Below are 27611 nucleotides of genomic sequence, written 5' to 3' on the forward strand. Positions count from 1 at the left end.
TATATGTATATAGGTTAGATAATTGTATATTATACATATGTATTTGTATATTCTGGCGAATTATACATATACAAACATGACTAATTATACAAACTCGAAGTCAGCCCGCGTAATTAATGTATAATGTTAGTCGTGAGCGGTAATTATAGCAAACTATAGGTATGATGAGTAATTAAGTAGTATAAGTTTGCTTAATCGTGTAATTTTCCCCATTAATTATATACTTATTATATTGGCTCTAAAGATAAGAGGATAAGGAAACAAAGGAAGAAGCTTTAACGAGATAGAAAATTATATTACTCCGTTTTGTTCATTACTTAACAAATGCAACAGTATCTTGTACCAAATCCTTTCTCTCTTTTCAAACTTTTCTATTTGGCTGTTGACAGAGTAATCAGGATACAAACCACAAGTATTTAATTGACTCATCCACCAGATATTATGATTTATGAATCCTCGAAAAGCCTATCCATTAAGTCCTCATCTATGGATATACTTGACAGTTTCTTCCTATTTGGGTATTTTTTTCCTGCCAAGTGGAACGGAGACATGTTATGTTGTATACGGGAAGCTCGTTAAAAAAAAAATACAATAGGAAGAAATGTAACAAACATTGAATGTTGTTTTTAACCATCCTTCCTTTTAGCAGTGTACCAATTTTGTAATAGAACCATGCATCTCAATCTTAATACTAAAAAATGCAACAAAATTCTAGTGGAGGGACCAGTACCAGTACATTAGATATTATTTTTTATTACTATAATAATAATTTAACTAACACGAGACATAGGAATGTCAAGTGGTAGCGGTAGGAGGGAGTTGGTTTAGTTTTTTAGATACTAGGAGACAGAACCGGAGGGGCCCATTGCAAGGCCCAAGTTGAAGTCCAGCCGTGAATCAACAAAGAGAGGGCCCATAATACTGTTGATGAGCATTTCCCTATAATACAGTGTCCACAGTTGCCTTCCGCTAAGGGATAGCCACCCGCTATTCTCTTGACACGTGTCACTGAAACCTGCTACAAATAAGGCAGGCACCTCCTCATTCTCACACTCACTCACTCACTCACTCACTCACACAGCTCAACAAGTGGTAACTTTTACTCATCTCCTCCAATTATTTCTGATTTCATGCATGTTTCCCTACATTCTATTATGAATCGTGTTATGGTGTATAAACGTTGTTTCATATCTCATCTCATCTATTCTGATTTTGATTCTCTTGCCTACTGTAATCGGTGATAAATGTGAATGCTTCCTCTTCTTCTTCTTCTTCTCAGAAATCAATTTCTGTTTTGTTTTTGTTCATCTGTAGCTTGGTAGATTCCCCTTTTTGTAGACCACACATCACATGGCAAGCATCACAGCTTCACACCACTTTGTGTCAAGAAGCCAAACTTCACTAGACACCAAATCAACCTTGTCACAGATAGGACTCAGGAACCATACTCTGACTCACAATGGTTTAAGGGCTGTTAACAAGCTTGATGGGCTCCAATCAAGAACTAATACTAAGGTAACACCCAAGATGGCATCCAGAACTGAGACCAAGAGACCTGGATGCTCAGCTACCATTGTTTGTGGAAAGGGAATGAACTTGATCTTTGTGGGTACTGAGGTTGGTCCTTGGAGCAAAACTGGTGGACTAGGTGATGTTCTTGGTGGACTACCACCAGCCCTTGCAGTAAGTCTTTCATTTGGTTACCTACTCATTCATTACTTATTTTGTTTAGTTAGTTTCTACTGCATCAGTCTTTTTATCATTTAGGCCCGCGGACATCGGGTAATGACAATATCCCCCCGTTATGACCAATACAAAGATGCTTGGGATACTAGCGTAGCGGTTGAGGTACATCTTCCTATATTGATACGGTACAATATTGTTCCCTTACATTTCCTGATTCAAGAATGTGATCCGCTACTTTATCTGCAGGTCAAAGTTGGAGACAGCATTGAAATTGTTCGTTTCTTTCACTGCTATAAACGTGGGGTTGATCGTGTTTTTGTTGACCACCCAATGTTCTTGGAGAAAGTAAGTAAGCATATTATGATTATGAATCCGTCCTGAGGGATACGCAGAACAGGTCATTTTGAATATCTTTTAACTCTTACTGGTGCTTTTACTCTTTTAAGGTTTGGGGCAAAACTGGTTCAAAAATCTATGGCCCCAAAGCTGGACTAGATTATCTGGACAATGAACTTAGGTTCAGCTTGTTGTGTCAAGTAAGTTAGTTACTTGTTATACTGTTGTCTTGATTTTTATGTGGCATTTGTCTTTAATCGTTTTTTTAACCTTGTTTTCTCAGGCAGCCCTAGAGGCACCTAAAGTTTTGAATTTGAACAGTAGCAACTACTTCTCAGGACCATATGGTAATTAACACATCCTAGTTTCAGAAAACTCCTTAGTATATCATTGTAGGTAATCATCTTTATTTTGCCTATTCCTGCAGGAGAGGATGTTCTCTTCATTGCCAATGATTGGCACACAGCTCTCATTCCTTGCTACTTGAAGTCAATGTACCAGTCCAGAGGAATCTATTTGAATGCCAAGGTAAAATTTCTTTGTATTCACTTGATTGCACTTTACCCTGCAAATCAGTAAGGTTGTATTAATATATGATAAATTTCACATTGCCTCCAGGTCGCTTTCTGCATCCATAACATTGCCTACCAAGGCCGATTTTCTTTCTCTGACTTCCCTCTTCTCAATCTTCCTGATGAATTCAGGGGTTCTTTTGATTTCATTGATGGGTATGCATTTAATGCTTGAAATCAGACCACCAACTTTTGAAGCTCTTTTGATGCTAGTAAATTGAGTTTTTAAAATTTTGCAGATATGAGAAGCCTGTTAAGGGTAGGAAAATCAACTGGATGAAGGCTGGGATATTAGAATCACATAGGGTGGTTACAGTGAGCCCATACTATGCCCAAGAACTTGTCTCTGCTGTTGACAAGGGTGTTGAATTGGACAGTGTCCTTCGTAAGACTTGCATAACTGGGATTGTGAATGGCATGGATACACAAGAGTGGAACCCAGCGACTGACAAATACACAGATGTCAAATACGATATAACCACTGTAAGATAAGATTTTTCCGACTCCAGTATATACTAAATTATTTTGTATGTTTATGAAATTAAAGAGTTCTTGCTAATCAAAATCTCTATACAGGTCATGGACGCAAAACCTTTACTAAAGGAGGCTCTTCAAGCAGCAGTTGGCTTGCCTGTTGACAAGAAGATCCCTTTGATTGGCTTCATCGGCAGACTTGAGGAGCAGAAAGGTTCAGATATTCTTGTTGCTGCAATTCACAAGTTCATCGGATTGGATGTTCAAATTGTAGTCCTTGTAAGTACCAAATGGACTCATGGTATCTCTCTTGTTGAGTTTACTTGTGCCGAAACTGAAATTGACCTGCTACTCATCCTATGCATCAGGGAACTGGCAAAAAGGAGTTTGAGCAGGAGATTGAACAGCTCGAAGTGTTGTACCCTAACAAAGCTAAAGGAGTGGCAAAATTCAATGTCCCTTTGGCTCACATGATCACTGCTGGTGCTGATTTTATGTTGGTTCCAAGCAGATTTGAACCTTGTGGTCTCATTCAGTTACATGCTATGCGATATGGAACAGTAAGAACCATAAGAGCTTGTACCTTTTTACTGAGTTTTAAAAAAAGAATCATAAGACCTTGTTTTCCGTCTAAAGTTTAATAGCCAACTAAATGTTACTGCAGCAAGCTTTTCATTTCTGAAAATTGGTTATCTAATTTTAACATAATCACATGTGAGTCAGGTGCCAATCTGTGCATCGACTGGTGGACTTGTTGACACTGTGAAAGAAGGCTATACTGGATTCCATATGGGAGCCTTCAATGTTGAAGTATGTGATTTTACATCAATTGTGTACTTGTACATGGTCCATTCTCGTCTTGATATACCCCTTGTTGCATAAACATTAACTTATTGCTTCTTGAATTTGGTTAGTGCGATGTTGTTGACCCAGCTGATGTGCTTAAGATAGTAACAACAGTTGCTAGAGCTCTTGCAGTCTATGGCACCCTCGCATTTGCTGAGATGATAAAAAATTGCATGTCAGAGGAACTCTCCTGGAAGGTAGGTGTCAAATTGATAATTTGCGTAGGTACTTCAGTTTGTTGTTCTCGTCAGTACTGATGGATGCCAACTGGTGTTCATGCAGGAACCTGCCAAGAAATGGGAGACATTGCTATTGGGCTTAGGAGCTTCTGGCAGTGAACCCGGTGTTGAAGGGGAAGAAATCGCTCCACTTGCCAAGGAAAATGTAGCCACTCCCTAAATGAGCTTTGGTTATCCTTGTTTCAACAATAAGATCATTAAGCAAACGTATTTACTAGCGAACTATGTAGAACCCTATTATGGGGTCTCAATCATCTACAAAATGATTGGTTTTTGCTGGGGAGCAGCAGCATATTAGGCTGTAAAATCCTGGTTAATGATTTTGTAGGTAAGGGCTATTTAAGGTTGTGTGGATCAAAGTCAATAGAAAATAGTTATTACTAACGTTTGCAACTAAATACTTAGTAATGTAGCATAAATAATACTAGTAGCTAATATATATGCGTGAATTTGTTGTACCTTTTCTTGCATAATTATTTGCAGTACATATATAATGAAAATTACCCAAGGAATCAATGTTTCTTGCTCCGTCCTCCTTTGATGATTTTTTACTCAATACAGAGCTAGTGTGTTAAGTTATAAATTTTGTTTAAAAGAAATCAATTTCAAATTAGTTGGTTGGTCATATGAAAGAAGCTGGCAGGCTAACTTTGAGGAGATGGCTATTGAATTTCAAAGTGATTATGTGAAAACAATGCAACATTTATGTTAATCAACACTTAAATTATTGCATTTAGAAAGATATTTTTGAGCCCACGACACATTCATTCATAAAGTAAGGTAGTATGTATGATTGAATGGACTACAGCTCAATCAAAGCATCTCCTTTACATAACGGCACCTGTCTCTTTGTCTACTACTCTATTGGTAGTAGTAGTAGTAGTAATTTTACAATCCAAATTGAATAGTAATAAGATGCTCTCTATTTACTAAAGTAGTAGTATTATTCTTTCGTTACTCTAAAGCAACAAATACTATTAAACTTAAAATGCTACTTTTAGGACTAAGTTTTCCCAGTAGCATTTTTTTTTATTTAATAAAGAGAAGATAAAAGCAGGCAAGCCGCTCCGTTACTTATAACACCACCACTCGGCACTCAGCTTACTTTTTTCTAGCTAGGCTGCTGGTTGCTTTTACTCTTTTCTTTCACCTTTAGCTCCTTCCTTCCTTACTTGTCATTTGATGATGGAACCCAATCCCAATCCCAATCCCATCTCCTCTTCTCTTCTCCTCTTTCTGCTGTTTTTTACTCCAACTATGGTGGCTCCTCTAGGTATCAACTACGGGCAAATTGCCAACAATCTTCCCTTACCGGAAAACGTGGTACCATTAGTCAAATCCATCGGAGCTACCAGAATCAAGCTCTATGATGCTGACCCACATGTCCTCAAAGCCTTTGCTAACACCGGCGTTGAGTTCATCGTCAGTCTTGGCAATGAGTACCTTTCCAAGATGAAAGATCCTTCTAAAGCTCAATCATGGGTTAAAAATAATGTCCAAGCTTACTTACCTGCTACTAAAATCACCTGCATCGCTGTCGGTAATGAAGTTCTCACCTTTAACGATACCATCCTCACCGACAACCTCCTCCCTGCAATGCAAAGTGTCCACACTGCTCTTGTTAATCTCAAATTGGACAAACAAGTCACTGTCACCACCGCACATTCTCTTGCTATTCTACAAACTTCCTATCCGCCATCTGCTGGAGCTTTCCGTCGGGATCTTGTCAACTGTGTTACCCAGATCGTGGACTTCCATTGCAAAACTGGCTCACCTTTTCTGATTAATGCTTATCCTTACTTTGCTTACAAGGGAAATCCGAAGCAGGTCTCCCTTGATTTCGTGCTATTTCAGCCCAACTCTGGTATCGTTGATCCAGAGTCCAATCTCCATTACGACAACATGCTTTTCGCTCAGATCGATGCTGTTCACTCTGCTTTAGCTTCCATCGGGTACAAAAACGTCTGCGTACAGATCTCGGAGACGGGATGGCCGTCAAAGGGAGACGCCGACGAGGCCGGAGCTACACCGGAGAATGCTAGGAAATACAACTGTAATCTGATGAAGCTTATTGGTCAGAAGAAGGGTACACCCATGAGGCCTAACTCGGATTTGAATATATACGTATTTGCCTTGTTCAATGAGAACCTCAAGCCTGGTCCTAGTTCGGAGCGAAACTACGGCCTGTTCAAGCCGGACGGATCTCAGGCTTACCCCTTAGGAGTCCCGGCAATCAACGCAGTGAGTACGAATAGCAGCAACTCCGGTGGGTCTGGATCTACACTATCAGCGTCAGTGCCGCCAGCAAGCTCCTCCTCCGGTTATCTAGCCATTACTTCTGATTCGGTGAGCATTTTAGCTTCTTCTTTTTCTCTCTTTTTATTTCCAAGTTCTATAATTACTAAAGGACTTAGATGTATGAAGTTCTGTCTGCTTTCATTTGATACTAATATTCTTGTGCAATTCTCAGGGGACAAGTCTTTCTCCCTGCAAAACCTTGCTTCTCTACTTTGTGAGCTTTGGATTATGGAAGAAACTTGACAACTACTATCACTTGTAATAGACAAGACTCACTCATGTTTGTATTCTTTGATTATTTTTGACGACTCCATTATATTTGCTTTATGGTATTATTATTAGATTAAAAAGACGATACGATAGCTTACCCATTATTCCAATCCGCTCTTATTCACTGGTTTGTTCTAACTTTATGGCTCACTTTCATTCAATTATGTCCATTGTTTTCATCTACAAGAAAATGTCTTAATAAAAACTTCTTCATCAAACTGCTATATGTAATTAGATAAAAAGGTTTGGTCCTTGAGTACAACTTCTTCGCTAAAAAAATGATAAGAACACTACTCTACAAGAGTATAATGCCTCTTACGAATAACTCGGATACCCAAGACTTACAAAATTTCTCTAAAAAAAAAAAAAAGTCTTTCAAGAAACACCAGAGCCTCATCCAATTTCTGTTTTCCTCTTGGTGCCTCTTACTGATAGAGCACCTACTTCTAATTTGCCTAGGATAATATGAGCCCCAACCACGTTAGCTGACTCATGAACTAGCCCCTGCCGGACAGCCAAGAATTCAGACTTTATCAAGAGGGGATAAGAGCAACCAGTCGAGCATCTTCAAGAGCTTCTATGGCACTGAAAGGACCCTCCCACAACTCCATTTTGTTGAGCTTTAACTCTTCGATAGAACAACACATAGGCAGCTGATGTTTTGATATCCGATTCAGCGACAGGTGAAACATGGGAATCATCAAAATGATACCATCTGTCGTCATCAATCAACTGCCAATTAAAAGAACCCATCAGTATACAATGAACCTACAGTCAACCAAGACCATCGGAGCCCCTTGGCAGAGATTGAGTTCAATATTCTCACTATATATATTAACAGCTCCTGATTTATTGCTATCTCAAGAAGAATATATTCTAGGTAGCAATTACGATATTCAACAAAAGAACAAGACAAAATAAAAAGTACCTTGCAGTAAGCTGTGTAATGCCCACCACCTAGTCCACCATAATGGTTGCTTATTGCATATAGCTCATACACATGGGAGCTCTCAGATAAATCCGTACTTTTCACATACTTGCTTAAATCCAGATTATGTATGGGAAAATTCACAAACGTATCAAGCTTGTTCTTCAGCCATCGGCTATAAGAGAACCGCTTTAAGTGGAAAACAAGTATGTCCGGTAATCTCCATAAATCTAACTTCTTGGAGGCTTGTCTATGCTCCTTGCAGCGAGGACAGTACCTGAATTAAAATCATAAACATACACTTAAATCCACATCAAGTGGACGACACTTATAGAAAACATCTCATAACATACCACATATCATCTGGTCCTAAAGGTTCCTCCTTTAGGAAGGCCTCCAAACACGAAAATAAGGATATAGCTTCTTGCTTGGTTTTCTTCACTGTAAGTCCACTTTTGTGAACCTCTGGAAGGTCTTTGAGGTAGCTTGCATCATATAGCTCATATTCCTTCTCAGTCCAATCCAATATAACCTTTTGCATTCTAACTGGTTCTATCACTGTATCTTTTGTAACGGGCCTGCAGTTAGTACCCCGTTCATCAGTTAAACAAAGATGAAATGTCAGCTCCATGCTGGAATTTCCCACTGGATCTATGCACTCCGTTGATTGACCTTCACGACCAAATTGGATAGTACAGCTGTTCATTGGTACTTCAATTGTTTCCGAGGGAGAACCATTTTCGGCACCATCCTTAAGACCAGGTGCCGATGAGATAAATGCTTTCCTTCTTAATGGAGCAAGTACCTTATGGACAGCAAAATCAATATCAGCTCCGTTATGTGGGTCTTCCAAGAAAGTAACAAGCGGTGTCAAGAACAACTTCCTCTCACTGGCCTTCGAACTGTCTATGATACACCTGGAGAAAATGCATGAAGGTCAACGGCAGGTGAAGAATAAGCTATAACAAGTATAGTCAAGACACCAGTCCTGAATAGTTACTTTTCTTGATGAGTGATACGTAGTATTATTACTAGTAAAAAAGTCAACTAAGAAATTCAGAATTAACCTCATTCTTTGTCAGTTATTAACCTCAATAACGAATTTATACTATTGAATGTAAACACACACACACCAAATTGAGAGTAATCACAAATTCACAAGTCCACACTTTCACTCAAGTTGCAAAAAGCAATACCAGGAGAAGACTAGTAAATTATCAAATGCATGAAAAATCGATCATGACGAATGGGACAGCTGGTGGGCAAAAAATAACAGAATTTTTAATTTTAAGAGCTTATAAATTAGCACAAGATTCAAGAAATTTTTTAAAAATTAAGTACCAATATAATCCAAGGATTTAAACTTACTTTTCCAGGTACCTGTGACTAATCTCCAGTCTTGTCAGTTGTGCCACCCTTTTCGGGAGCCTGTACGCAACAATATGTTCATCATCCTTAACTGAATTCAAAATCTCTGTAGGGTTCTCAAAGTATCGAAATACCCGATGATCATAGACCTGTTCAGGAGACTTATTATGAAACAAACAGTAGCACAGTTCGAACAAACCAACACAAAATATTTACATGTGTGCAGATATACGATTCTGGTACAAACATTTGCAGAGGCATGCACATGTCCGGTACCCATACATAATGTGAACAAATAGCAAAAAAACCATTACCTCTGCAAGTAGCAGGTATTCATCAATCCTTAAGCAGCATGCAATTTCTAAAGCCTGTGCAAGATCTTTAATATAACCATGTTTCAAGACGGTAACAGTAAATGGCATTGGAAGGCCACTGCCATCACTATAAAACACTGTTACTGTCATTGTCTTTGTGGCTGTTGAAGGAAGTGGTAGAGACAAATACATGAAGGGATCAAATGTTATTGAGATTTTGTTGCAGTCAGGGCAAACCAGCGTAGACTTATATTGGCCCTGAAATAAATAGCTTCAGTATGAGTGAACTTGATGGCCATATGCACTAACTAGAAAACAAACATCAATTTCAGATACTTTATATGCCAACAGAGTTCTATCCAAACATTACTGAAAGTGAAATAGCCTTTGTCACCAGAAAGAAAAAAAAAAGTGATTATCAGTCTCCAGTAAGTGGCACTGTCGAACTCAAGCTGGCAGAGGGAAGAGAAAAAGAAAAAAATAATAACAATTCCCAGGACTAAAAATATAAAACCACTTGCATAAAGGTCAATATAGAAAGAAAATGACAAAAAGCTAAGAACCTGGCAAATATCAACTATAACGGAGTCATTTCTGACTCTGTGGTATCTCCAAAGCTCGTTAGCAACTTCTTCATCTGGACGACCGTCTGAGTCCTTTGTCTCAAAATACGGCTTTTGCTTGACGCGATTTAAATCTTCATGTAATCCATCCAAGAGGAAGGCGAGTAGTTCCTAGAAAAAGAAGCATATCACTTATTGAAAATCTAGCAGCATTTTAAGAGAAATGTGTTTCGGAACATAGAGGCAAAGGAAACATCTGAACTTAAGGCCTGCTGCCTATAGTGGGAAAAACTACCAGCAATATTCTAGCAACGAAAAACAACAGGCTCTACTAGTAGTGGCTAATACATGGTACATTTATCATCAGATGATACAGAAGCATTCCTAAAGACGAAAATTAGCATTGAGCAAACCCTGTGGCAAATATGACAATCTCAGCCAAGACGAGCCAAACCAACCTGAGAGTCATGCTGGTTATATCCACTAAACTGGGGAGCAAATCGACCAAGTTTTCCCTTGAATGCACGAGGTGCCACAGGTGTTCGGCCAGAGGACCACAGTTTCCTCAACAGTTCACCAAATGCAAGTGCAAGCTCACCCTGTAAAACTACAACATATATTAGAAACTTAACTATAGATCTCTTCCACACGAAAAGTTCACAACATAGACAAATGAAGCAACATTACATGCATCCCCAAAGGATTCTGTCTGTTAATCTCGTCAGTGTAATCTTGCAAGAAGTATTCGACAAGCGGAGGTGTATGAACCAGACACTGAAGGGCACTATTCATGAAGCATGTGTTGCCCAGATTGGATAATCCTGCCAACCCTCCCCTTTCGCCTTTACTTGCAGGCCTCAGACTATCATATCCATCCTCCATGTCACCATAACTGGAGTTCAAAGAACTCCCTTGATATGCATTGGAACTATATCCAGTAGAGAAACCATTGGACAATGTTGGACCACCAGCAATTGTGACAGATGATCTCAGAGGTTCAACTGGAACCAATGCCAAGTCGTTTCCGGTTGAATCGAAGCCAAAACCAGAAGGCAGTGACCCTTCAGGTTGCACCTCCAGGAGAATCTGGCAGGAGATCATTCCATCAGTAAAGATTTACTAGAAAGCATGTATTCACTTATTCTGAGATTATTTTTTCTTGTTCCACAAACCAAGCATTGTATTACTTGTGCCAGATTTTATGCTCAGATTATTTTAGTTAATGTGGTAAACCAAACGGCCCCTCTTACTAATGCATATCACTATCAGCTGGTATTTCTCATTTTCCATAGGACACTAGTAATGTACAGAGGACATATTGTATGAGAAACTCACATCTTGATCCATCTGCAAGTTGGAGTCCTCCAGTGTTTGGTTTGAAGCAACTAACTTTGTATGCTTCTTTTTATCAAAATAATCCCAGATGTGTGCCTGTACAATCCAAGAAATGATAAGAAGGGTAAAGATTTTGTCTCATTTTAAGAAAACTTTGCTTGGTGACATGAAATAGAACTAGATAATGTCCTAATTTTAAAAAGAAACAAACCTTCTCTGGCGCAATTTCTTTGAGTTTACACACTATGGTATAGAGTTCATGTAAAGATGCCTGAAACATATCACACCATTTTAAAGTTGCTAAATAACTGGGGAAAAAAAACATATTTAAACAACAGAACAAAACACCAAAAAAGCGATCAGATGATACAGCTGGTACGGTCACATTGATCTACCGCCACATAGCTAACGGTTCCACCCATTTATTAAGTTATAGAGGGTGCAGAAGTACATAAGAAGACCACCATGATTCAAATAGTAAGTTCATGTATTGCTCCAATAGAATATCAGACATCATTCTCTATGCCCCACCCCACCATCCCTAAAAAAACATGTTTTCGAATTGATAATGACAAGATGACTGAGATTGTTACAGCAAAAGCAATCATCAGATTGTGCGTTTACTAATGTCATTCTTAAACAGCCAATAGATGGCCAAATGAATGGAGAAGCAGGTGTACACTATTTATAATTCGAGATAAGAAGTGAAAGATGATGCAACAAGAGTGCACCTTGAGTCCCTGACAATAAGTGATCTTTTATTCTGAAGGGGCAAAAAATGACTCTGTATCTTCTTATATAAATTAGTGAGACCAAATAGAGAGGCAAGACCATAAATACCTTTTTACTTAACCATAAGGCTTTGTGGCTTTTATCTCTAGTATCAAATAAATTGAGACATAACGGGAACACCTCCACACTAAGTTGCTTGGCATCTCCCACAGATATCATTTTCCGAGGTAATGCTGGTCCTCCTTTATACCTAAAGGCAGTGTGATTACCGCAAAAAAAAAATTAGAAATGGAAAGCATGTGAAAAACCCTTGTACTTCACTCACAATTTTAGCAGATCACTAGCATGTATGCTAGTACCTGGGAAAAGAATAGCATGTGAATCCCAGGGAAGAGTAAATGTTTTGTACAATCAGCTCTAAAAAGGTTTTTTGAGACCCTAACTAACATAGACACAGTTAATTGTCATAAGGGGAACTACTGCTCCAATCCAGCTCTCCTTCCACTGAAAATGAAAAAAATACTCCCTCCATTTTAGTTTAAGAGTCTTAGTTTGACTAGGCATGGAATTTAAGAAAAGGAGATTTTTTAATCATGTGGTGTATAATGACCAAAATAGCCTATGAATCTTATGGTAAAAAAAACAAGTCATGTAGAAGGTTGGAATTGAAGACCAAATATAGAAAGAGACATTCATTTTGAAATCGGACAAAAAAAGAAAAGTAAGATATTTCAATTGAAACAAAGGGGGCATTAAGTAACAGCATAGTACTTCTAATCATGACAGTCGACCATAACCATCCACAGACAACTCTTTCTGAACAGTGAAGTTCACAAAAGAAAACCATAGGGAATTTTGCATAGCTGTTGTTCGACAAAAAGTGCCTTAAAAAATTGAGTATCTTCTATTCATGAAAAAACAATGGGAGTATTTCCTAGACACCATAAACGGTGTTGCCAAGTTAAGCTCCACTGCACTGTCTGATAAAGGAAGATGAATGAGAAATAAGCAAGAAAAACTTACCACTCAGAGAGCTTCTCCCATACTTCTTGTGGGACCAACACATAATCACGCCCTTCTTCCAAAGTTCTGAGAAGCTGTGGATCATCATCTCCACTGTCAGCTTCTCTAATTATTATATCGCTATTATCAACTGGTCCAGGTCTATTAGCTGAATTTGGCAAAAGAGAAGGCAGAGATTCGGTAGCAAGCTCGTTAAATGGATAAGCACCAAGAAGCTTCCTAATGTACCTCTGCCAATCCATGAACCACCTAAACATACAGACAAAACTAAATGAGTATGAATTTTCATGTTTATTCCCTTTATGACATGTTCTAAATTTTTTCTTTTAGCAATTGGCAAAACGCTTAACTACCTAAACACCATAAGGTCAGACCAGAAAAAAAGAAGAAATAATACAACAGTTACGATGTCAGCAGAGTAGTCACCAAATCAATTTCTTATCTGGAACTGGTTGAAGTGTCCATCGGTAACCATATTATGGAGCACCAATCTTTAAGGTAAAATGAAATTGCAAAATGGCCATCGCAACAGAAGGGAGGATCTGAATAGCTGAAGCGTCTTATGACTTCGATAAGAAGAAACCACCTAGCATTATTTGCCTCTAGTACGATTATAGTCCTGGTCTCTACAAATATTAAGGTAATGTTTCACAGATCCAATGAATCATAGTCAATGTAGTGCTTCAGCTCTCAAATTTTCTCTACCAGTATAGCACATTAAGGTGCACATTGATGATTTTACTTGGTACATAATTATTATTTTTGAGAAAGAGCTTGGTACATAATTATCAACTCTGTATGCTTATGCTTAGTGCTTAATCATGTTGTAGATTCTGCCAAGAGGAAGAACAAAGAGAGTCATTTCTCAAGTAGCTTCCTTTTCTTTCATATAATATAGGTGAGAAAACAGCACTTACAATATCCTGCTGGGAAACTTGAGCCATTTTTAATGTTTCAAAACTAAAACTCATGGACTAGAATGAGTCCTATCATAACCCAATTACTTCCGAAACAGTTCATATCAGGTTAAGCTTTTTAAATTAATATTCTAATACCTTGTTATTATTAATGAAATATTTTACCTGATAAAAAGAAATACCTTCTTGTGATAGTTATTGAAAACTAGCACATTAACTCATTTACTACAAACATAACATGGTGGCAGAAGCCCTACTTATTTAGCTGATAGATGTGATTGAGCAGCAAAAGAAATTAGTCCCCAAGGCATTGGTCTAATGGTAAGACAACAGCGCCTATGGGAATTTGTAGGTAATCAAAAATAAAAACAAGAAAGAAACACAAAGTGGCGCGGGCGGTGCAATGCTTGTTAGAATAGAACATCAAAAGAAAAAGTATAGTAGTATAAGGACCTGTTAGAAATAACATAATAGAGATTGCCTTGTTTCAAATTGGACTCAGCTTTGCTGATAAGCTCTTGAATGATCCTTGCCTCTTCTTCAGGGGTGCACGGCAATTCAATAGATCCATTTTCCATCATGTAGGTCGAATCCGGAATCTTCATGATCCACTCAATACTAGTAAACAATAAGAAGAGAGATTCCAGTTCAAAATTGAATTTACAAAAGAAACGAAACAGGAGTATGAGAAAAGGAATAGACGAACCCTAGTAGATCCAAAAGCGATAGAGAAAAGGGGAAGTTATGAACCCTAGATTACAGGAGAAACCCAAATTCCCCGATTCGAGTTTTGATCTGCACAAATACACGAAGCGTCTCTCTCTCTCTTTTGAGTTTTCAATTTTCATCCACCAACCTTTTATATATGATATGCCCAATCACGAGACCCTCTACTTTCTGGTTGAATATAAAATATTTTTTATTTATGTTTTTGAGTTTTGTATTCTCTCTTTCTTTTTCTTTTTTTGGTTAAATTTATTGTAGCAATTATATTAGAAAGAAAAGGGCCTAAAAGGTATTCTACATTACAATTCCCATAATAGTTTACAAAATTGGGGTAATTAGGATTGTTCATGGTTATGGTTAAAAATTCAAATCGAATCGTAATCCAAACCAAATCGATTGAAAAATTAATATTTGGTTTGGTTTGGTTTTAAATTTTGAAAATCGATGTATTTGATTTGGTTTTGGTTTTACTAAAAAACAACTGCAAAAATAATCAAACCAAACTGATAAATTAGATATAAATTTTAATTAACTTAAGTCTAACTTTACACTTTTTATCAAGTTGCATACTTAAATTTCAACTTAACTATTACAATCATAAGTCCAAGTCCATCAAATTCATTACTTTAGTCTTTACCTATCATACCTCACATATATAAGATGGTCACATTTTCTCTTACTTGAATCACTTTGTTCGTGTAATAATAACTCTAGTATTGCGTAATTGTTTAATTGAACCGAGAATAGTTTTCCTATGAATTGTTCATGTACTAAGTGTTTGTGTGTATCGAGATATGTATGTCCTCAAAAAATTTATTACTTTCAAACCGAAAAAACCAAAAAAATTGAACCAAACTGACGGTTTGTTTTTTTTTTTGGTTTGGTTTGGTTTTAGAAACTTAAAAAAACAATTAGGTTGGTTTGATTTTGATTTTAACCAATAACTAAACCACAAACACTCCAATGGTAATTATTCAGCCTCTCTTGATGAAAGTAATTATTTTTGGGCAACTTTTTTTTTAAAAAAAAAAAACAATTGAATGATGGTGGTTAAAATTCAGCTTCTGCTAACAGATGTGTCTGTGCATGTAGTAATTATTTTGGGAGGTTAAAAACGTTGAATAATGTATTTGTGCATGTAATGTTTTTCGAGAATATAAAGCAGACCAACACCAAAAACTAAAGTTACAAGAACCTACTCATATCGAAATGACAACCGAATAGTATCAAATAGAGAGCACTTTGCGTAAGTTGTTCACTCTTCCTAAACCCAAATACTGATGAAGAAAGCACTCAACGCATCTTTATAAAAGCATACCACAAATGTGCACTTGGAACACAAAATCATTCAGAATTTTACTTTGAATAACCCACTTTCCTAGTCAAGTTATAATTCAAAGAAACAGGCCAACTGAAAACAGTCTTTGATGTTATACTGTAAACTTCTGTGCTCTAGATACTACTTCTTCCAGAGGGGGACTTACAAATGTACCAACCAGGCTCAATACCATGAAACCAACATAGGGGATCTGCAGTTGGGCATCTAAACTAGTTACAGTAGCTTACAGATTCCAAACAGTACTTTCATCTACAATTCAGTCATGAATCCCGTTAACAAAATCATACAGTATCAACAAGCAGTTGATATGCAAGGACACATATATACAAACATGCCAATAGGATCGGCACATGACATGGCCAAAGCTACCAGTTAATGGCACATCCTATAAACAATGACTTTACTCTAGTGCCATAACCTCATGTATGCAAGAATCTGTAGAGGCACCACTGAACAAGATCTGTGAATCAGTTTTCTAGTGATAGATGCCAAGTATTAAACACCCCTACCAACAAAAAAACACCTAACACAAATTATGGCATGGTAGCTCTCTCATCAGAGCTAGCAGAGGCCTCATTTCCAGCAGGAGAAGTTTCACCACCTTGTACCTCATCTTCGCTGAACATGCTGTCTCTGCCAGATTCAGAGGATGAGCCAATCTCCTCATCACTGAAAACCTCAGCCCTATGCCGCCTCCTCACATCCTTTATGCCTCTTCCTTGAAGAGCCAATCGCCTGCGCTTTCTTGCCTTCCTCTTGCCTTTGGGAAACTCTTCCTGTTTTGATTCAAAAGTCTTGTTCCTGACATCTTTTGCAGCTCTATCCATGCAATCTTCATTATCCTCCGATTCAGTAAATTGGGAATCAACATCAAGCTTGCGTCTCTTCCTATTTGTACTCGTCTGATAAAGAAAATAAATTAAAAGGATATAAGCCAAATATGAATCCAAATGATGAATTGAATATACACATCACTCATTAACGAGCATTAATCAACATAGTTCCTTTTCTGCTGTAATGTAAACTTCATGGATGGTTTTTCTTCCTTATTTGGGTAGCCGGGCAGGAATACAAGGAGATCTGCTTGCTAAGACAACAAACTTCAATCTTCACTATTTTGGAAAGAAATCGAGGTGAACCATAAATCAGCCGGAGCCCTTCCAAACTAGTTATTTTCACAATATTTTTTTAAGTATCCTTCGCAATGACCTCACTCTAGAACAAGAAACACTGCCTAACATTGAACCTTGCCTCCCTCAAAGTTAAATATGGCCACAGTAATAAAAAAATTATAAAAAATCATCAGCTTAACCATTGATGCAACAAGTTTCTTCAATTGCAATAGCTATCCATATTTACTGCAAGAATTTGTCAAAGATAAAAAGGAAACTTGGACAGTTGCCTATTTCCTTCACAGACTCAGGGAACCAGACATTCCCAGTTCCCCACTTGGGCTGCATACCAGTAGAAACCCTTCTTTTAATAAGTAATATTGGGAGAAATTATCTATGGTCGCGGAACATATAAAGAGGCTTAATACAAAGACGGATCATAATTGGTCTCAATTGTTATTTGTAACATATAATTATGATATAGGAAATGTAAATGCAGCCCTCAATTTCACATGATCTTATGCAATTTAGCTGATCCCAAGCCCGGATAAAAAGGAGGGTGGTTTACACTGACATCTAGCATAAAATGAACTATCGTTATGCATCTTTAAGAGCTGAATGGGTACAAAGAATTTAGATAGCATTAGCTTACTGAATATGAAGCTTAAATAATTAAATAAATGCTTAAAAAGCAAGTTACCAAGTTCAAAAAAATAAAAAATAAATGCTTAAAAAGCAAAAGAAAGTAATTTAGACTCGTTAGACACTTTTCAGACTCCAACTAGTGCCTAATTCTTAAAGATAACCTTGGGACCCCGATCAACCAGGCGGGACCATTCACTTCGGTTCCGCAAGCAATCAAGGACAGCCTGAGAGTGACTTGCATATGCATAACGTTCTCCATTGTGCTTCCTCAAGTTCGGCCAGTGCTATAGAAGAATCAGGAAGATAACAGACAAATTAATTTTTTTGTTAACACCAGAAAGAGAACACATCTTATCTCATTAAAGCATCTGTTACCGGAAGAACTGCATTGCAGAGCTCTTCATAAGTCATTCTTTGACCTTTGCTCATAATCTCAGCAATCAAGCCTACAAATGCAGAAAAAAGGTAGCAACGTAACATTAAGAAGATCCAAAATAAAAGGAATATTCTTTTTTATAGAGCATCTAACATATATAACTCTTGTTAAGGCAAAAACCTGGTAATGTCTGATGTGAAGGATAGTCAACCACTTTTGCATCATCAGCAGCAGCAGCTGCACTTGGTGAATTGTGCATTGAGGAAAGGTTATGCTCATTTACCTCATTTGGGGAACATAAACTACTACTTGCAGAAGTATTGGACGCAAGTGTGTGACTCTTCTTCAGAGACTGCACACTTTTTGCTGATCCAGCGTCTCCTTCTCTCTTAATAATAGAATCTTCTTCTCTTCTACAACCAAGGGAAGTTGATCTTTCAGATTTCTTAGTTTCCTGAACCACCTCCTGAGAACAGTTTGCACCATCTTTGCCTATGTCCTTTGACTTTCTCCTAGATGTCTATGGCAAAATATAAACACGTCAGAATAAAGTCAAAATAGGCATATAATCGCCTATTATGTAAAAACATCATAAAGCTTACCAAACCATGATCTTTTCCTCCACCGCTAGATGTTCGCTTCATTAGCATACTTGTAGATGTTGGAGAGGTTAACTGAGGTAAGCTACCAGCATGACGCATCCGTGGCACTCGAGGAACTCTAGGAGAACTATTAAGTTCTTGATGAAGCAGTAGAGCAAGCTACATAAAAATGACAAGCGTAAGCTAAGAGGGAAATATTAAACTTTAAACATTCATTAATTCAACTTCTACCTCTTCATCACTTAGTGCTGCAGGAGATGATGAAGATGGAGGATGCATCAGGTGTGTATTCACTTTAGAAGATGGCTGGCAACTTGGCTGGTTTGTCTTCTCGCATTTTTGTGTCAAATGTGTACCTGCAGCTTTATTCTGAATGTGTGCCAGACTCTCACTTTGCAGTGAGCTAGAAGACTCTGCAGAGCGTGCACTAGCAGGGTTACTACGCACAGTTGATGTTTTAGCAGAAGAATTGGGGACTGAATCCTTTGCTTCTGATACTGTTTTCTTCAGTGGAGCATGAGAGAGCTTGGTCGACTGCAATGTCTTTGATGCTGAACCAACTGATGACTTTGGGAGCTCTTTCAACATTTTCTTTGGTCTTTCACGCCTCTCTTCATCCCTACCAGCATCCATTGACGAACTCTCTCTTTTATTACTCAGATTGCTCCCAGATATTCCCCTCAGTTTACCATTAGAATCATGATTATGAGCTTTCGAGAATATTCGACTCTCCGGAGCAGAAGACTTTGTTGTACCTGAAGATGATTTTCCCATGGATAGAACTACTTTACGGTGATTTGGAGCTGATAACGAAGTCGCGACTGCTAAGCTTGATCTAGGTGCCTCTTCAGCAGGTTTTGAACTTTGTTTGTGTCCTGAACTCTTTCTTGCTCCTACTGTAACTTCAGAGATCTTCGGTTCTTGATTAGATTGACAGAGTGCACTGGGTGATTCATCAGTATTAGCTGTATTATTACCACCAATCATTGCCTTTCTACTGCCTTCCTCTAATTTACAGTCACTATTTTCCGAATTGACTATAGTGATAACATTTACTCCAATTTTTTCAGACAAGCATCCTGAAGATGTCCCTGCAGGTTTTGCCAATGATTTTGTTATATCCAACTTACCCTCGCTTGGAAGTAAACGTTGATTTTCAAGGGCTGCAGGATCAGCATTGACTTCGGCTTCCAACTTAACCTCAAGTTCTGAAGAGCAAATAACCTTGTTATCACTTGAACTTTCAACATTTGGCTGCCTTTTAATGCTAGGGACAAGACATGCAACATTTTCTACCATGGGCTCCACCATTTGTGATTCAGTTCCAAGACTTAAAACCGCAACCTCTTCCTTATTGTTGGTAACATTAGTAACAACCTAATTTCACAATCATCGTTATTTTACAAACTTCCTTAACTAGAAAAAAAAAGGCAAGAACAAATAATACACATTCTTAGTGTAATGTAGAAAATGAAAGCATCTATCATCTCTTCTTTCGCTATGTAATGGCTGCCCAGTGGCAAGGCATAAGCAGTGAACTGACAAGGTGAAGTGCTATGGACAATCAAGCATGCAAGAGGGAAAAAAGCCTATGCTGAGGTTTTTAAAATGTCTTCAGCTGCTACCTTTATATTATATATGGGGCAAGAAAAGAGAGATAGCCGTGCTTAATATGCAAATATATAAGAGAATCATCAGCCAGGTGACGTGACATCCTATATGACAAGCATTCCTTTTTATCACTTTTTTAAGCCTTTTTCCCTTTTTAAAATAATTCAAAAAAGTGTTCCATTAAAGATAATCGGGTATATTCAAACCTAAGTTGCTCGGACTCTTCACTTTTGGTGCCGCACCCGTGTCAACACGACATGGGTGTGGGTGTGGGATCCGTGTCCGATTTGGTCAACAGATTTTGGGTACTTTGACAAAAATTGGTGGGGAAAATCTGGCCAATTTTGATGAATTTTGTAACCAATACAAAAGCTAAGGTGAAATTGAAGGAAATGGAATACATTTTATATAAAATTTCTATGTCACTTTGTTTTCTTTGATCTCTTTCCAGGATTCTCCTCAAATTCTCCACATATATCTCATAATTTAGGTTTTATAACTCTATTTTTTAGATATTTTAATTATTTTTAGGTGAATACCCACGCCCGTATTCATACATGGATCCATATCCCCAAATCTTAAAAATAAGATCATGAAGGATCCGACCTTTAAATCCGCACCAGTATCGGACACCCACACCCGAGTCCGAGCAGCTTAGATTCAAACAATCACCTCTTTTCTTGATAAAAACAAACGCCGTTTCTTTTAATCTCTTAATTAGGGCTCATCCTCTTCCTCCTTCACCCACACCAATCTCCTCTTCTTCCTCCCCTTGACATAGGTACTCGCCAAGGTAAATATTATCTTTCTTGCTTTTGGGATTTGTTTTATTAGTATTTTGGGTATCTCTGTATCCAGTATTTAGTATTTCTGTCGCCATTTAGATTTGCAGTTTTTACACCAACCCAGGAAAAACAAAAAAATATGTATATTCAACCTCTTTCTCTATTGATTTATTTTTCACAGATCAGACATCTTCTCCAATGTATGATCTCTGATTTTAAGATGAACTTTTTCTCCTTCATTTTAAAATTATGTTTTTGGGTGTCAACGATGGGTGCTTTATTTTTCTATGTATCAGCATTTGCATTGTATTTTTTAATTGAGTGATTTGATGGATTGGAAAATCACTAGCTGCTTAGGGTTTTCCTTTGTTGCAGTTTTTGACTTTTCTTGGAGCAAGTGTGAAAGGAACATGTTTTATGTCTCTCTGCCTTCATCACACACACAGACGACACATAGACCACAATGTATCATCTCTTCTTTATTGGGTTTGCAGTCTATTTCTTCTTGTGCAATTTAATTTCTTTCATGTCTGTGTTACAGTTTCCCATCAATCATCTTGGACTCGGATCAAGAGAACCTTCTTCCAGCATTGTAGCCGCAAAAGTCAACCTATTGATGAGGTTAATGATTTATCCCATTTCTCAAGGTGTGGCACGATAGTTAGATGTTGCAATAAGAATAATAATTGGGGTGGGGGGAGTTATATTTTTGAAAACATATGGCTACATGTTTTAGCTACTGTTAACTTGCTTGACTCATAACTTCCTGTTCGCTCTCAAATAGAGGTGTTGAGTCATCCCTATATAACTAACATTTTTGGGGAGTCAATTCTATGCCTTTTTTCCATTTTAAAAGAATTCAAGAAAATGTTCCATTACAGAAAAATGGGTATTCAACAGTAACCTCTTTCCCCTGATAAAACAGCCGCCGCTTCTTTTAATCCTCTTGGGTAGGGCTCCATTCTCTCCCTCCTCCTGGCAAGCGAATCTCCTCTTCTTCCTCTCCTCGGCCCTCACCATATGTACTCGGCAAGGTAAATATCCTGCTCCTTGCTTTTGAGATTTGCTTAGTTGGTATTTTTTATATCTTTGTGGAGATTACAGATTTCTAGTTATGGGACAATAAAGTGATATTGTGCGTTTATGATGGTATTTGTTGCTCATCATGCTTTGGGATTTGTTAACATATAAGGTTGAAACTGTACTTGGACATAAATTTTACTAGAAAATCAAATTTTATGAGTAAAAATAAATTTTATTTGAAATACTTTACTTATTTATTTATTGTGTGTCACTTATTTATTTATTTTGTGTGTGTGTTTCGGGGATTTACTTCTTTTCTTTTTTTCAATTTATACTATGAATGATGGAATATATTGAAACAAACAAAAACGTTTTAGGAAAATTTTCAGAGAATTATGAGAAGAAAATTACATGACATTTGTAAGCACAAGAGGGAGTAAAGTTTCTGATTTTTGGAATGATCTTAGCAAAGTGAGAGAGAAAATCACAGAGGAAGTAACTGTATGAAAGAAGGAAAAAGGGAATGATAGAGGATTGAGAGGAACAATAGATTCTCTGAAAATATTAGCTAATTTAAGGGATAAAAATTTGAGTAATATATTAATTAATTATAGATGGGTCTTTGTGGCCGTGATGCTGAAGTAAAGCTGCAAAATATTGTACAGAAGTTGGGGGTTTATAATGGAATTTGCTGTGAATGAGAGATCTTTCTTACTCCATTATTCCACATTTCTCACATATCTCATAAACCAATCCCGAAGGGAGCTAATTAGAAATTTGTGATGTTCATTTATTCACCTGGTATCTATTGTTAATTAATGCTTATTTGTATATCATTACTTTAAGCTTTAATGGTCATGCCATCATGGAAAGTATACATGGGTGATTTTTCCCGGAAAAGCTCTGTACATTATTGCAGGCTGAATGTAGAAATCTTGGATTGGATGATCTTCCGTGTAGAATGTCATTAGCTTGGAATATAAAAAGTATCACAAGTTACAAAAGAAAAGTCTTTTGAAAATCTTTAAAATAAGTTAGGGGAATAAATGAGGAGTCGTGTTTGAAAAGCAGTTTCGAAAAGGAAGCAAGGTTAGTAAATTACTAGATACTTGTGAACAAGATCAAAATCACAACACTAGAAGTCTCTAATTATAATCAATAATAGTTTTACTTACTATTATACTAATAAACATTATATTTCACAATAGAGTTAATGGTCAAAAATACACCTCAAGTATCCCTGATTTTCAAATTTCATACCTAAACTACCAAGTGTATGAGTTTCCTATCTAAACTATCACTAACTATTTATCAAAATACAATGCAACTATCAATTTTTCCCTTTTCCTCAACTATAAGTGTGTTTTTGACCCTTAATTTTACAATAATGAATATTGTGTTTATGAACAACATTTAACTAGGATAGGAAGGCAAGAGTTTGTGATATATAATTTGATATCAAGTTGAAAAACGTTGATTAGAATATATAGTCTTATAAAACTACAAAAAGGCAGGTCATGCTTTATTTATATAAATTTGTCTGCTATTTATTTTTTCCCAAGACATTTGATATATAATTTTGGTTTATATATTTATTTATTTGCTTGGAACTGCAATATAAAAACTGTATTGACTTATAATATATAATTGATTTTTGTATTTTAATATTATTATCTTTTACCTAGAGTAGATGTTTCACCGCGCAAAGCACGGGTTTATTAACTAGAGACAATAGAAAATAAAAGAAACACAATCCACCTTTATCCCACTCCCATTCAGTCTCAGATGAAAGCCAATAAAATATACCTTCTCTTTCTTAATCAAATCCCAACCAGTAGCGCGACTAGAATAGTCGATCCATGTGCTTCACCATAATGGCTAGATTTAAATATTTCCAGTCACTTAGCAAATGCCACAAGCTCCAGTTCAAAGATGTTTCAACATGTGCATAAATGTTCTCGCATTTTCTATAGATATGGTTAACCTTACAACAACACATAACATGAAATATGTAACTGTAAGGTTCAACTCCGATCTCATCTCAAAATAGGGAAGGAGATGAGTTATGGCAATCTGGATTCTTAAATTGCATGGTTACCCTCAAGGCACTTCCTCACTAAGTGTGAATTTTTTCCCAAGCAGAAGGAACTGATGCAAAAATAACAGAATAGAATATATAGAGCACCAGAGAAGGTTCACTAACTTTGAATGTCGGAAACTTTGGTGATATTGGCTAATACCATAACAAGAGAGATTTCATCTCCTCTTCATTTTCTAATAGGAATATTCGTAAATCCGTCGAGGTCAAAGCGCCTGACTTCTATTCCTAATATGCCCATCCATTTTACCTCTCTAACAAAGGGAAGGGAAAGACTAAAGAGGAAATAATACTGGAATAGACGATCTTCGACCCTCCTACAAAGTTTTGGTCTTCCAGCCCTTAAAGTTTTACAAAGTTGAAGTACAAAGAGGATAATACTTAATAGTACATAAAGTTACTCTACCACTTGATAAATGCAGAACTGGACATAATTGGTCATAAATTTGGCAATGTGTGAGAAATGAAACAAAGAGAATTCACCACATAGTCACAGGAAACTGTAGCATGAAAACCGATCACATACCTCTTCTGTCATAGGTAAACTAGCAGAATCACTCCGCTCTAAATTTGTTGCTGCTCCATCATTCTCCATAGGAGAGTCCTCAACCCTAGCAGAAATGTGGTTTCTAATCTTGTCTTCTCGGGGATGTGCTTCACTTGTTGAGCAGCGTTTAGATACATCATGAGATGCAACTTTTGAAAAGCGCTCATTTGAAGTTGGAATGTCAGAATATCTTGTAGTGTCATGGTCCAGTACACGAGGTCCTTCCAAAATGTCAACAGCAGCCAAAACTTTCCCTGAATTTCCAAATTTTGTTCTCTGAATATCTGTCTTGACAGACATGGAAATTGCAATTGCTTTGAGTTAATTCCCTCATAACTTGAAAAGGAATATTAGTACCATTATCAACAATCATGGTAGTACTAGTAACAATTCAAATAGTAGATAAAGCATCAGTAACACAAACCAAATTTGAAAGTCAAGAAAGCATTAGACATGCAAAAAATAGTTATACACATAAAATAACTACTAAAGTACCAAAAAGAAAACCTTTTCGTTTAACAAAAGGGTGGTAGTTTAATCACCTGGTCTAGAAGCATGTGCATCTTTCTTAAGATAGCCTTCCTTTTCAAGAATCTTAGACTTCTTCTTACCACTTTGATCCTTGGACATCCCACAGTCTTCTTTGGTACTCTTGTTGCCTTGTATCATGCTAGGACCCAATAAACCTGTGTCCTTCTTCATATCATTGGTTGAGTGAGTAGTAGCATCTGAATCCATAGCATTGTTGGACTCAAGAACATGCTTCTCCGAAACAGGGTTAACCACTGGTGCAAACAAGCAGTTTTCCTTTGACAGTGAGAATAAAGCACCAGCACCATTACCAGTAATCATCTCATTGCCTTTGTCACTGGTATTATCATGGGCGTCCCTTGTTTCATTATCCCAACAAGGAAATTCGCTATATTTAAAATTAAAGATTTTGGGAACATAACCCCTGCATTTCCACAATTCACGACCAAATACAGATGATAACCCAGAAAACAAAGCTGGATCACCACCGGGGACACCTTGCATGTGAACCCTTTCTTCCATTGGCAAATCAGTCCAAAGTCTAAAGGGGCTACGGATGGGGAGAGTATTAGGATATGGAGAATTCATGGTCAAAGTCTTGGTGGGCAACTCAACAAGCAGCTGAGCAACCTCAGTTTCTTCACTATTATTCGTGGTGGCTTTATTCTTACACTTATCACATGCAAATAACTTCTCACTCTTGACATACCGCACACAACGTGTATGTACCCACACACTGCACTCGTCGCAATTCACCATCTCCTCTCCATCATCAAAATTGACACCACACACACAATCCACTGTCCATGAACCATCAATCCAGTCATCCTGTGGGTTTGCAACGGGAAGCCGGTGAGACCGGCTCTTCATGGTTGCAAGGGGGGCTCAACCCTAAAGCAAGCAGTGGCTTAAGGCCCAAAACAATAATTACAAATCTCCGAAAGAAGCAAAAACCCCAAATTCAAATTCAGTTCAAAAAACGCAAGGATATATCATGAATGAATGAGACTCAAATACGAACGCATATATATATATATATATAAATCCGAAGCACAGAAAACAAATAAATTCGATTAAACAAAGAAGCACAAGTCGAAATCACACCGAAAAGCAGAGCAAGCACCGAGTATAAAGATGAAGGAGATACATACGTGAGAAAGAGAAAAACAAGAGAGCTCAACAAATCTGACGAATGTTAATGGCGTTCCAATGAGAAGCACCGTATTCACCAACAGCAGAATCAACGCCACCGCTCGTAAAGACCATAATACCCTTGCTGAATATACGTAATTAAAATTTTATTACTCTCTAAGAATATAAATGATACTATTATTATAATTTAAAGTAGTAGATGCTCCATAAATTTGCAATTGTTTTTTATTTTGTATAATTTACTAGTATTGACTTTGTAAGATCATTTTCAATTTTTAGAGATGTCTTCTTAGACATTTCATGTTCAAATTAATTAGATTATTGAATAAATAAATTTTGAAAAATGCATTGTCTTAATAATCATTATAATATTGATGATCTAGACCTATTTTGTAATTTAAAAATAATATAAACTAGTATATAAATAAAAAAATAATACTCTAATTGACATTTTCAAGACTTAATTTTAAATTTAAAAAATTCTAAAAATAAAAATAAATCATTTTAATGTTGTTCCGATAGGGGATCGAGTGCAAACATTTTAGGCTCGACTTCAAGTTGTTAGTACATCTAGTTGGCTTCTTAGTTCGAGTGCTTTTTAAATTTGAATGTCTTTCCCTATGGAAATGAGTTATTGTAAAGTATGGTTGAAGCTAACCCTAAAACTGCAACAAACACAAAAAAATAAAAACAAAAAATAGGCAATACATATTTATAGCACCTCAATTATCAAATTCATTATCAACCAGATATGGAATTAAAATCATCAAACTAGGCATACAAAAGTCAAGTCTATAAGTGAGAAAGAAAAAATCCCTTTAAAGGTATTAATACTCACCTCAGTTGTCATGATTCGATGCTAAATGAAGGGTGAAAATTGAATCATCAAATCTTTTTCAAGTGAGACGTAAAAATTAAGACGGTAAAAAAATATTTGCTCTTTATTTCTTGATATATATATTATTTATTACTATATAAGAAGAGTGAATTTTTTTGACACGTGGCATCATGGCCCACCTACTTTTATTTTATTTAAATCATATATCATATATATTACTATATATTTATATATATATATTTTACTATATAAGAAGAGTGAATAAAAATTCACTCTTCTTTCGACACGTGGCACCATGGCCCACCTACTTTTATATTTGGTTTTT

At 36.9% G+C, this 27611-nt stretch overlaps 4 protein-coding genes across 14 annotated transcripts; 2 read left to right on the forward strand and 2 right to left on the reverse strand.

Moving 5' to 3' along the window:
- Window positions 1–984: 984 nt before the first annotated feature.
- Window positions 985–4669, forward strand: GBSS (granule-bound starch synthase). Of its 8 annotated transcripts, none has more exons than XM_006343701.2 (14): window positions 985–1092; window positions 1315–1683; window positions 1768–1848; window positions 1933–2031; window positions 2133–2222; window positions 2306–2369; window positions 2450–2550; window positions 2641–2750; window positions 2834–3077; window positions 3171–3347; window positions 3437–3628; window positions 3792–3878; window positions 3983–4111; window positions 4197–4669. In XM_006343701.2, the coding sequence occupies exons 2-14, from the start codon at window positions 1351–1353 to the stop codon at window positions 4311–4313; spliced, it is 1824 nt and encodes a 607-aa protein (XP_006343763.1). In that variant the 5' UTR covers window positions 985–1092; window positions 1315–1350; the 3' UTR covers window positions 4314–4669.
- Window positions 4670–5335: 666 nt separating this feature from the next.
- Window positions 5336–6713, forward strand: LOC102583593 (glucan endo-1,3-beta-glucosidase 11-like). The gene is made up of 2 exons (NM_001288672.1): window positions 5336–6499; window positions 6624–6713. The coding sequence occupies exons 1-2, from the start codon at window positions 5336–5338 to the stop codon at window positions 6711–6713; spliced, it is 1254 nt and encodes a 417-aa protein (NP_001275601.1).
- Window positions 6714–6930: 217 nt separating this feature from the next.
- LOC102583927 (ubiquitin carboxyl-terminal hydrolase 9) lies at window positions 6931–14761 on the reverse strand. 2 transcript variants are annotated; one of them, XM_006343705.2, is made up of 14 exons: window positions 14608–14761; window positions 14355–14519; window positions 12985–13233; window positions 12070–12211; window positions 11441–11500; window positions 11230–11325; window positions 10582–10980; window positions 10353–10493; window positions 9895–10065; window positions 9332–9589; window positions 9030–9166; window positions 8003–8566; window positions 7650–7926; window positions 6931–7453 (listed from the first exon to the last, which is right to left on the reverse strand). In XM_006343705.2, exons 2-14 carry the CDS (start codon window positions 14504–14506, stop codon window positions 7289–7291), a joined length of 2811 nt encoding a protein of 936 aa, XP_006343767.1. In that variant the 5' UTR covers window positions 14507–14519; window positions 14608–14761; the 3' UTR covers window positions 6931–7288. The 2 variants fall into 2 exon arrangements, with proteins under 2 accessions (XP_006343767.1, XP_006343765.1); XM_006343703.2 differs by having other exon boundaries at window positions 9018–9166.
- Window positions 14762–16039: 1278 nt separating this feature from the next.
- LOC102584703 (uncharacterized) lies at window positions 16040–26524 on the reverse strand. 3 transcript variants are annotated; one of them, XM_015307110.1, is made up of 9 exons: window positions 26448–26524; window positions 25308–26187; window positions 24745–25049; window positions 18933–20078; window positions 18702–18860; window positions 18280–18619; window positions 18099–18169; window positions 17885–18007; window positions 16040–16868 (listed from the first exon to the last, which is right to left on the reverse strand). In XM_015307110.1, exons 2-9 carry the CDS (start codon window positions 26164–26166, stop codon window positions 16500–16502), a joined length of 3372 nt encoding a protein of 1123 aa, XP_015162596.1. In that variant the 5' UTR covers window positions 26167–26187; window positions 26448–26524; the 3' UTR covers window positions 16040–16499. The 3 variants fall into 3 exon arrangements, with proteins under 3 accessions (XP_015162596.1, XP_015162595.1, XP_006343768.1); XM_015307109.1 differs by having other exon boundaries at window positions 25308–26203; window positions 26448–26522; XM_006343706.2 differs by lacking the exon at window positions 26448–26524 and having other exon boundaries at window positions 25308–26441.
- Between the last annotated feature and the right edge of the window lie 1087 nt (window positions 26525–27611).

This window comes from Solanum tuberosum, unplaced genomic scaffold (assembly GCF_000226075.1).
Source record: "Solanum tuberosum cultivar DM 1-3 516 R44 unplaced genomic scaffold, SolTub_3.0 scf00048, whole genome shotgun sequence".
In the NCBI taxonomy this organism is placed as follows: domain Eukaryota; kingdom Viridiplantae; phylum Streptophyta; class Magnoliopsida; order Solanales; family Solanaceae; genus Solanum; species Solanum tuberosum.